The 12,022-nt window shown below is 39.9% G+C and overlaps 1 protein-coding gene across 1 annotated transcript in view; it reads right to left on the bottom strand.

The window, feature by feature from the left end:
• The window catches only part of LOC137290779 (coiled-coil and C2 domain-containing protein 1-like), a 38,752-nt gene extending 37,342 nt beyond the window's left edge, over window positions 1-1,410 (bottom strand). Inside the window, exon 1 of the mRNA XM_067821900.1 lies at window positions 1,284-1,410. Coding sequence (XP_067678001.1) covers window positions 1,284-1,349 — 66 coding nt within the window. The 5' untranslated portion in view covers window positions 1,350-1,410. The remainder of the gene's footprint in view (window positions 1-1,283) is intronic.
• Between the last annotated feature and the right edge of the window lie 10,612 nt (window positions 1,411-12,022).

Here is a 12,022-nt window from a genome sequence, read left to right as displayed (position 1 = left end):
GGTGCGGGTTCGAATCCCGGATGGGACTCAACCGAAAAAAGTACTAGCATTTGTACTTTACTAAGAAAGTGAAATCCCAAATATGACATATGTTGCATTTGACCACTTTCTAAATGGCATCGTGTAATCATGGAAATTATTTGCATGAACATAATAACCAAACTAATACTACACCTGGCACAACATAATCATATATGTAGTAAACATATACTATAACACTGAGAATGGAAGCAAATTATTTATGCTGTCCTGCTCACATAATTCCTAACAACAATTCAATCACTAAACCAATTGATAGCAACTACAATTAGCAAGCACATAAATTTTGATACATGTGCAATTTTCTTCACCTAATCAGAATTTTTTACAATGTCTTTTGGCTGAAACACAGAGAGAATTGTTGAATTTATTTCTCAATTCAGCATGAGACAGATGGATCACAGACAGTTTTAGATATGAACCTTTGATGTGACAATTGTGTTTGAAGTTTGGAAGCAGTGTTACATCAGTTTATTAAAAGATATCTGTTTCATGTTGTACAACACTCAGTTCCGCACCCATGCAATTATTAAACAGATTTTTTTTATTCTGAGTTATATATATCACCATAACCATAATAAAAATTATTAACATTCAGGTCACCATGACATTTCAAAGTCTCACACATCGTCATAAATACAATGTATTTAATATCATTGGATATAGATTTGTTGCACTGAGTATGGGTCACCCAGTTGTTGAGGTACAAGTGTGTAAAGCTCGTTCAACTTTTGAGTACAAGTCTGCCAAAAAAGGTGTGGGTATAAGTAGCCCTGTTTTAAATGTTTTGTACCCATATAAGTGAATATCTAACTAATCACCCTGTCCTTTCATCCTAGTCCTCAAAGTGGCATTGTGAGTTTGAATTCTCCTATCTCCTATAAATGCATACTTTTGCATTATTATTTTATACATAATACATTTTTAAAACATGATGCCACTTGAGGGATGTGGTTAAATACAGGGGTTAGTTCTGTTATTAAAAATCTATTTCGTAAAACCGAAATGTATTTTAGAAAATGTCGAGAGGCATTTAGTGATCAGATCGTCCTGGTATGTCCAACTGCATAAACATTCAGAGTCGTTGATTTCAAGCTACAGATTAACAGAAATCAGGAAATGGTGACGATAAGGTTGTGATTCACTATCACACGACACTGTTATTTACGCACGTCGACAGACAGATGTAAATGAACCGATCTATCGATGAGAAGAGTTGAGAAAGTCATAAAACTAATATTCACTTGATTCATTAGCGCTGTCCCCTTCCTCGATTGAGTCTGAGGAGCCTGTTTCTTCTTCCCAAACATTGTTGACGTACTGCTTGTTTACTTTCCGGAAGTATCATAAATGCAAGAGTTACCTCCCTTTAAAAGCGCCACCTGTTGAAAAACAAGGGGGAACAATAAGATGACTACCACGCCACACAATCCGTCTCTACTGAGCCACGTAGTTTAAATTATGGTTCGATTTCCCATATGGATACACACCGAGAACATTTCGTCTTTCAAACAATGTTAACTAACAGCTGAAATTGCCCTTTTCCACAGATTGACTACTTAACGTATCATTTTATCTCAGAACATATTCTATTTAAAAGGAATTAAGTCAATAAAAAGATTATTGTTATCATATGTTAACTAAGAACTTCAACGAGATATAAGAAGCTGTCCGTCATACGTTAAGTACACAAAGAAAATCCACCAAACCAATTTAATCCATTGCGATCAATGGGTGACACTTATTTCAGAACAAAATGGTAGTCACTTACTCACTATGGCTTTAGCCTCAGTTGGTATTTGTCAAATGTGACTTTCCCGGGTGGACACCGAGAGGACATCCTTACACAGTTGCAAATCAAGTGTCTCCACATTATTGACGATCATCAACAAGATGTCGTGAAAGAAAATGAATTCCACGATGTTCGCTTCACGACCACTGAGAATTGATACCTATTGTGTTTATGAACTCAAATACACATAAGTTGTGCGTTTAAGGTCTCCACAAGAAACATCAGGTCACCTAAAGAAATTGCCGCCTCCCAGAAAACTATATTGACAAAACGAGTTCAACTTATGTAGATTGTGTTTTGATAAATCAACAATGCTTCACCTCCAGGAAATTTTGAATTGTTCAGGATTCCTTTTGGTTTCTACACTAAATATTGTTTGTAGATATACATTTTCACTTCAGTTCCGTGGCTTAATGACAGTCCACAGACATTGTTGGGACGACGGTTTAATGATGTACCTAGTGTCACAGCCATCTTGTACATATCTGATGAATTCTACCGGAGCATTTGACAGTAATACAGTATTATTGTGCATTATTTTAATATGACTCAGCAGAGTGATACACAAGAAACCCTTGATAATAATCATTCACCACTGTTTCACACACAGACAGACAGACAGACAGACAGACAGACAGAGATCCCACTTGGCATACACGGCTAAATGGTGATAAAATTGGTCACTGAAATCTGTGATGACACTGGTGTTCGAGACAGCAACAAGTGTTTCCCGCTCAAACGTTAGCATGTGTTATCGGTAGGGAAGCCGAGTGGTTAAAGCGTTCATCTGTCACGCCGAAGGCCCGGGTTCGATTCCCCTCATACATACAATGTGGGAAGCCCATTTCTAGTGCCCGCCCGCCGTGATATTGATAGAATATTGCTAAAAGCGGCATCAAAACCATACCCACCCACTCACTTACTCCTGAGTGAGTGAGTTTAGTTTGACGCTGTTCTTAGCAATATTCCAGCAATATCACGGCGAGGTACACCAGAGATGGACTTCACACTTTGTATGTGAGGAGTCGAACCAGGGGCTTCATGGTGACGAGTGAACGCTTTAATCACTAGGTTATCCCGCCACCCGACTAAAAGGGGTCATGGTGCTGTAAACACGCATGATAAGTAGCTTCAATACAATTGTACGAGATACAGATTGCAAACATCATGTAGTATTTGAAGACGTCCATGCCTGTCACCAGTGATCATATAATGGTCTTTGCCATCAGTTAGAAGATGTGTCTGTAAGTTGATCAGAAGGTGGTTCTCCATCATTCAGTTCTTTGTTCCCCAGTCCACGTTTCATCTGCTTCCCGGACCCTTATGTCTTGGGGATTTGTTTCACTCATGCAGCTTGCCTTGTTGAAATGCATGAACTCCCGCCACTCCGCTAACATCCAGTTTCATGGCTTCTGAGCTGGTGGAGCTGAAGGATTAGGACCCAAAGTTATCGGAATGTATACCCACAAGATTATCGATGATGGATATTGCCCAGATTTTCATACTGCTATATACTGGAATTAGAGATATTGCAATACATACAGTGATGTAGTGGCTGGACTGAAATACGTACAATATAGCTATAAAGATCCATAGCAGATCTCTGTGTCAGGCACCATCTTGTAGTTGCTATTACATCATACTGTCATAGACTAAATCATTTCAATAAGTTTCTTTAAAACTTCATTTATTCAAACGATCTGTTTGTTTCAATATATGTCCAAAGTGCACTTAAATTCTATCCTCTTTGTCTATGTAATATATTTCAGCAAACATTTGGTGCATCCGCACTTATCATAAAAACCATTCCGGGCAGGACGCATAATTCTCAAACGCTGTCAATACATGTCGAGTAACACCTCCCTGCGTCAGCGAATCTTACGTATGTGCATGGGACAGTAATGTAATGACCCGGTGTATAAAAACCTGACTGATATGGTCAGTCGGGGTGACCAACCAACCAGATCACCCACGGGAACCAAGCAGGGAAAGTGAACGGATTGTGTGGACGGGTTGTGCGGCTAGTTGGGGTGTTGGCCAAGGCTGTCTCCCCACCTACGACTACGTCGACGATGAAGAATTGCCATCCGACTTCTGAATGTGTTAGTGACAGAGCAGGTCTTCACATCGGGAACACTGGTCACTCAGTCCCGATGTGCGTTCTGTCACATGTTTATAACTGTATTTCGGCCATCATTCGACCAAACAGTAATAAAACATGGCTGCTCCTTTCTTCATCTCTGTCGTCGACTCTTGTTTTCGCTCTGTCTCTTGTCCACCATCCTGAACTACCACCCACGCTCTTGGACAATACTTTCAGGCTCATTGTTCCCATTGTGTATGACTGCATGGTAATAGCTTACTGATGAATAAAATGATAGAGCCTCAACAAAGTTTTGTGAACATGATGATAAAGGAAATACAATGTAGTATAACATCCATGATCTTCATGGTCAGTGTTGTTGGCTTCAACAGGATCAGTGCACCTCAGTGCCGTATGTAAGTATTGTTATTGTATGTCGGTAAGTCATGGCTGGATGTAATACCTTGCAATGACGAGAGTTATACATATATTTTTTATAGATTGTTAACATACTGAATCACAAAAGAAACATTACCATACCCAAAATTTTGCTAGATATGTTTCATCTTAATTTTAATTATTTTTTCACTTTTTATGTGATAGGTAGACCTGATTCATAGCCAAGAAAATTTGGTTTCAGATTCTGAGTTTGATACAAAAATATGTCATCAAAAAGCTTTTGTGAAAGAATAATGTGACGAGGTTTTTGTGCGTATTTCATGAATGCATTCCGAGGTGTCATCCCTGTAAGAAGAGCCACCAAACATGAACCAAATCATTCACCGTTCGACAGTAGCGACGTGTCACAATTATCAAGGGAACAGAGGGGCCACGCATTAGGAAGACTGAATGCAAGACATGTTGAAAATACTTTTTCTGTTCATGTTCGAACAATACACCGCCTGTCCCAGCCACTGGAGACACAGCAGATCGTCCTCGCAGTGGAAGACTGCCTGTGACAACGTTGAGGCAAAATTGGCAGATTGTCCGTCATCACCTGCAAAACCGTTTCGGGGCTACAGAAACTGCATGGACAACCACTATAAATCACTGGAGACAAATAAACGCCAACAGAATGCGAAGGCTTTTGAGGCAGAGAAACATCAGATGTCGCGGGCCTTACCGGGGTCCGATGCTCAGTGTTCGACATCGTCGTGCTCATCTCCAGTGGGCCACACATCATCGGACTTGGCGTCACCGGGAGTGGGCAACTGTAGTCTTCTCCGATGAAAGCCGTTATTGTGGCTCGGCGACTGGTGGCAGAGTGAGAGTGTGGCGCGGACGCAAGAAACGTTTTGCAGATGATTGTGTCCTGTAAAGAGACTCGTGGGGAGGTCCGAGCATAATGGTGTGGGGTGCTATTGCTCTCAGTCACAAAGTAGGCCCTACTACCCGTTACACTGATCAAACGCTGACGTCCTTCGTCATGCCACATTTTGGTCATCATGGAAACCATGTTTTCCAGTAGGGCAACGTGCATGTCCGTCAACATGGCATCCTAACTCCTCAGTCGCCTACCCTGTATCCGGACTTAAACCCGACAGAACATTTGTGAGATGACATTCAGAGGAGGCTCATTGATGTGTGACCAAAGCCGACAACTGCAGCTGAACTTTCTCAGGCGTATTACCGGGTCTAGGCGGAAATTCTCATGGACTTCATCAACCGTCTCATCCACTCCATGTACATATGATGCAAGGCTGTTTGGGAACGCACTGTCGCGCCACCTGTCGTCACTTTCACTTGTAATTCTCTGAAATTGGTCACTAAGTATTGATGATAAAGCATGTCAGTTTTGATATCTTCCTGACAATTATTCATGCATTTAAAGCTTTCAATAATGTTACTGCCCATTCTCGCACAAAGTCAAAACATAATGTCAGGCTACACAGAGACTTGCTCTACTACTGGGCCACTGCAATGCCCATCAGCTAAGGAGCAAGAGGAGCGAGAGAGCATTAGGTTGGAATGTCTACACACCATGTGTTTCTGAGATTCATTCGTCACTTTTCCACTATTGTTAGACTGTCCCAACATCTGCATCAGACCCTCAGCACCAGTGGTCCTGGGCAACCACGTGGCAACCCCCAGACAGGATCGCCTTATCGTTCTGCGCCAGTAAATAGTTTCTGATTGAAACTCATACAGCTCCGGGCATTTGAAGGAGACGAGATGTTATTAGTCCGGCATTGTAGGACATAATCTTTGGCAATATGGACTCAACGCTTTGCATCTCTCCCACGTCCTTTTCTGAAAAATAGTCACCGACAATGCTGATTGGACTGATCATGGGGACAGTGGCAAGGCGTCATCTTCACAGATGAGTGGATGTGATTGCGTGTGTGTGTGGATACGTCATAATTAACGTCATGTGAATTGTTGTGTGAGACAGGGAATTCTTCCTCAAGTCCTTTCCACTATGTTGCAAGCACACTTCATTGATCAATACTAAAACGCAAAGTATCACACGTCAAGCTTGACTATGGCCTTTTTAACAAAGGACAAGATGCAAGTTCTGTCATGGCTCATAAGGTCACCAGTCCGAAATTCCATTGAACATTAAACTCCACAGGACATTTAATGTTATGGACTGCCCTTGATCATTGTCTGCGATCATGTCAGCAACAGAACCCCTAACAGTTAGCACACGCACTGCAGGAAGCAAATACCACTGGGCATAAAATGCAGTTGCAGTTTATCAATAACACCAGATGACCAATGTCATACCCAGTAAAACTCATGACATACTATAGGCCTGTAAACAATCCACTGATCACATCCTGATCTTATGTTCTTTGTGATCTTAATCTATATTCTAGCAGAGCCTAGTAGTTAAGCCGTTCACTCATCATACCGAAGGACCAGTTTCAGGTCTTATCATGGGTGTAGTGTGTGAAACCCATTTCCGATGTTCAGTGATATAGCTGGAATATGGCTAAAAGTCTAAAAGTATACATTTTATATCCACTCACTCACTCACTCACTTCATCAGAGTTCTGGTCATTTCATTTGCTTCTTCATACCAGTTGTTTGACTCCTCATGCTCTGTTTTAATGCTCTGTTTTAATGTTTGCTTCCCGCAAACACCTGCTTTAGAACTCACCTTCAGTAGAACATCCTTGATATCTCCAGGGTATACGTTCCGATAACTCTCCACTATACCCTGGATGCATCTACGGCTAATCCCAATAAATTTATTACCTCCATTGGCTGGTTTTTTATCCAATCATATGTATACGCTTGGAAATTGAGCGAACCAATCACAACTCACTTTCGCTTTTTAGATTATCTAACCGATTAAACTTGGCAACACGAACTATGCACGGGGTCTTTGAAAGAGGCAGCAGGCGTTCGTGCATATATCTTTTATAAATTTTCAGACCTACCAATGTGTCTGTATGATTACCCCACTCTTTGAGTGAGCAAACCTTCGCATCTGCAACCGCTATCGTTGTTGACATTGGCAAGTTCAGTTGTAACGACGGCTTAGCTAATTGGCGACTGTGAGAATGCGGAGCCGGCAAGGAGAGGCAATAAAAATTTCGGGCTGAGTCGTAAATGCATCAAGGGTATAGTAGAGATTAATCGGAATCTATACCCTGGAGATATCGAGGATGTCAGCAGAAGTGACCTTCAGTAAACCACGCTTGTCATGAGACGACTAATGGCATGGAGTGGTGCGGCTTGCTGACTTCGTTGATGCATGTCATTGCTCTCGATGTCAGCCACTGGACTGCCTTGTCTAAACGTGATTATTTACAGATAGCTATCGCATGGCTGGAATATTGCTGAGTGTGCTTCAAACAAAATATCATTATTTGCTAATCTTTTATCATGTCAATACTTTGGTTCCATCACTGCCACCAAAGTAAGGTTATTGAAATCACAACACAAGAACAATGTGGTTGGTTTACTCCATTTAAGATTAAACACATTTGCAGTGCATATATAAAACATAAACATTAATGACAGAATAACAATATATCTGCAATAAGTAATTGTTCATTCTGTCATGATAAAAACATTGAAACACATTTGATAATGCTAAAAGAACCATGTGCTCATGAGAGTGTATGTATCCATCTTTATACAGTTTATTGAGCTATTTTATTTAGAAAAGCAGGAAAAAATTCTTAAAATATCACTTACCATAAAAGGTACCTGCACACGAGCGATCGATGTGTGTGCGAAGTTTTGTGAATGGTTCGGACAAGGACACCACTATGACTGTGAGTGCAAGTCAAATTTGATACCATTGTTACAGATCATTGTAACCATTGTAGCAGAAGACTCCAGTTAGTGCTAAGACAGTCGTAAGTGTTTGTAATGGTACGGGAGTTATGATCACCTAAGCGCTAAAATCGCTTTGCACAGTGACACACTAATCAATGCGTGTGACTGAATACTTATTAGTTTCAGAGATATGGTCCGGACACAGACACTACTATGAACAAAGACAAACTTGTTACCATGGAAACTGGAAAAACTCTAGGAAACGGCAGCTTTTGACAACTTCTCAGGTGTTTTTTTCTTATTATCTTTTGTTTTGTAAAGAATAAATTTCTTTATATACATAATATAAAAACATATAGAAACTGTAAATACAATGAACAATAGGACATACATACCCTGTGCATGCATAACAGTATATATCATATACTTTGTACATGCACAACACCTTATGCCTTGCACCTGAATTACATATATATCCCATATATACAATACAGCGGTACATGCATAACTCCATTGATATATACCCTGTACATGCATAACACAATGCATCATATATACCCTGTACATTTATTACATCACATATATCTGTGCATGCATAATATGATATATCCCTTATACATTTACAGGCACCACACAATGCATCACATATATATGGGCATGAATAGCAAAACCTAGAACAAATACACTGCACCTTTATATACATAACATGTACATGGAACATGTACAACACAGTTCATCACATGTACAAAGTACCATTATAAAACATTACATCACTGACACCTTTTACCTGTATATATCTCACATATATATCACAAATACACAGCATGCACACTGCATATACATCATGCATTGCAATATACATAATGATGTTGATGTATGGTTTCTATTTTTCTTTCTAAAAAATAGAGGCAAAAAGAAAGTCAATGAAGAAAATAAAAAACCCAAACAAACAAAAACAAAACAAATACAACTTTTGACAACTTGTTAAAATGGAGACGAGAAAAAGTAAAAAATTCTATAAATCACCATACAGAAAAAAGCACAAACTGAAAACCCGTGTGTACAAAGTATCATGCGTGTGTTTAAGGTGCAGTACAGACAAGAAAATATTACACACGGACATACAGACAAGGTGATTACTATATCAGTTATAAGTATATATTGTTACTTTGTGTACTGCTATATTCTTCAGTATCAAATTCCATTGTACTTAAGGTAAAACATCAAATACACACTAAACATCTTTTCCCGTGACAAATGCTAGTTTAGAGAGAAGGAATTAAGTTTTGAACTTTCCAACCAAGGTCAATTATGTGGTCGGATGTGGTATGTAATGTCCAGCCACAGGCGGCAAGCGATAACAAAAGCAGATCTTGATGAGTGATGATGAAGGCTGAGAAGAGAGAACCTCCCGCCTGTAAGAGTTCATGAAGAAAAAGTATGTAGCTTAAGCAAAATGTTTTACAAATCGCATGGATGTAGCACAGGGCTGGAGACCATGTGCTCAGAGTTACAAAATATGGTGCAGCTGGAAAGTATTTTAGATAAATGACTGAAATAATATTGCCATTAAATATGTTTTACAATTATGAAACAGTGAGATACCCTTAAATAAACAGTGTAGCATCTCACAGGTGTCAAAGGAAGTCAGATGCAAGACAGTTATATCAGGTGATGGAAGTTTCTAAAACTAGAGAAGAGGAAGTCCAGGTGAAGCTGGAGACATCAGAAGCTAAGGGTGCCCGCCAGAGATCAAATATGGTAAGCCACCCTAAGGTTCCAGGAGATATATCTCTCATAAAATGACACAAAGGTGTTTGAAGATACACACAGACAAGCTGACATGACATCAGGACAAAGCAGTGGTTTTAATTTTATGTGCACGTAGGAATCTTCTGCCAAAGTGCAAGTTAGCTTCATATCTTTCTAAATCCAGGCCAACACTGTGTTCAGAAAAAACCCTTTCTTCTGATTATTTTTGACAGGATTTCCACAAATGGTGGCATCCAGGAGGAAATGAGTCCGATTTGAAAAAAAGCACAATTATCATTTTAGAGCTCTTACTGAGCAATAGCAGAGATAGTGATCTGAGTTCCAGAGGCCCGGACGATGACGAAGCCCGGATCTTTCAAACATGTGACTGAGCCTTCGTCAAAGGAATGGAGTTTAGAATCTCGAGCTTCAGCTGATGCCATAAAGAAAGCAGATTTCAATGAAATGTATGGCACATACTTTATCCATAGGTTCTTGATGACCACAGGGGCTTGTATTGCTGAAAATAACATGTCCTGGGTCCAACAAGCCTGCACTGATATCCATACACATATAAACAATGTGAATATATGCCTTCTTTATATGTGTATGGATATCTGACTTTCTGATAATTGCGCTTATTTCAGAACTGACTGTGAATATATGACTTCTTTATATGTGTATGGATATCAGTGTACGCTTGTTGGACCCAGGACGTATTATTTTCAGCAATCCAAGCCCCTGTGGCTGTATCCTTCCCAGTCTGAAACCCTTGCTTATTGAGGACAGATACCAGAGCCGAAGGATATCTTTCAAGACATACCAGAAAGTGTGCAATAATCACTCTTATGGGGTCATTGGCTGAACCATATCAGACTTGCAACTGCTGGAATCAGTTCCAATTAAAATGATATAAACAGATTGTGAAGCTCTGTAACAACTGATAAAACTTTCTGTGAACATCCTGTTGATGCAAGGTGTGGCTGGATAAAATCCATACATAAAAGTCTGAATGTCTGACTTCGGTTGTATGAGAGGCACGGAAAATGATTCAGATGTAATGGAAAATCCACTAGGTAGGACATGAAATAAAAAAAACACAAAGTGTCTTGGCAATGCTGATGCCAACAGACATAGTGTCATCTTATCATTCCCGTTCTTGGCAAGGATTTGCTCCATAAACACATTCATCAAGAATGTGAATGTAATCATGCCCTGCCAAGACATTGCATGGCATCCACTTGGTAAGCTAAAGAATGTGGAAGTGGGCTGATATGTGATGGTAACTCTCTCTCTCTATGTGTGTGTGTGTGTGTGTGTGTGTGTGTGTGTGTGTGTGTGTGTGTGTGTGTGTGTGTGTGTGTGTGAACCTAACCACAAGCACACGCAGAAGAATATCATACTGTCATAGTATCAGCACTCATTACCATAGAGCGCACAGCATACATGCTCGACACCCATACACGAGATGAAAATATAGACAATAACAAATGCTATGAAATGCATACACACTGCTCAGAATAACCCGTGTTTGTGCAACATAATTACACATTCTAATTGCAAACTCATATATGTATAATAAACATTCATAGTCTAAAATTATTTTACACACATTACTGAAATAATACACCCTAAACTAGTAGAAAGTATTTCACAACAAAACTTGGTGTCTTCTCAAACTCTACCTCCCATCATCAGCTCTCAGAATGCAGTGAAAACCACCAGACACAAGGTATGATCATATTAAAGCAGATCACCCAATCAACCAATCAAAATCTTCCGTGTGGGCAAAGATTCTCAAACATGAAATGCAGATTAACCTGGTCTACCCAGAAGAAAATACTGTTGGCCACAAAACTGTATAACACCAAAAAATGTTTTTGTATGTTTCTTTTCTTGCAAGCACTGTACACGAAAATAGGACTCCTCACTGCTGTCGATTGAAATCAGGCAATTGGACGATTGCAAGCTGGCGAATGAAAGAGTGAGGTGCTAAGGATCTTCAACGTTCATCCCAGCACAGTAACTCGATTGTGGAATTGATTTTGTCAAACAAATTCAACAAATGACCGTCCAAGATCATGAGGACCTAGAGTCACCCAACTGCCCAAGATCGGTACATC

Source organism: Haliotis asinina, chromosome 7 (genome assembly GCF_037392515.1).
Source record: "Haliotis asinina isolate JCU_RB_2024 chromosome 7, JCU_Hal_asi_v2, whole genome shotgun sequence".
Taxonomy (NCBI): Eukaryota; Metazoa; Mollusca; class Gastropoda; order Lepetellida; family Haliotidae; genus Haliotis; species Haliotis asinina.
The sequence above is the reverse complement of the archived record's forward strand: the minus strand, read 5'-3'. Positions and strand labels throughout refer to the sequence as shown.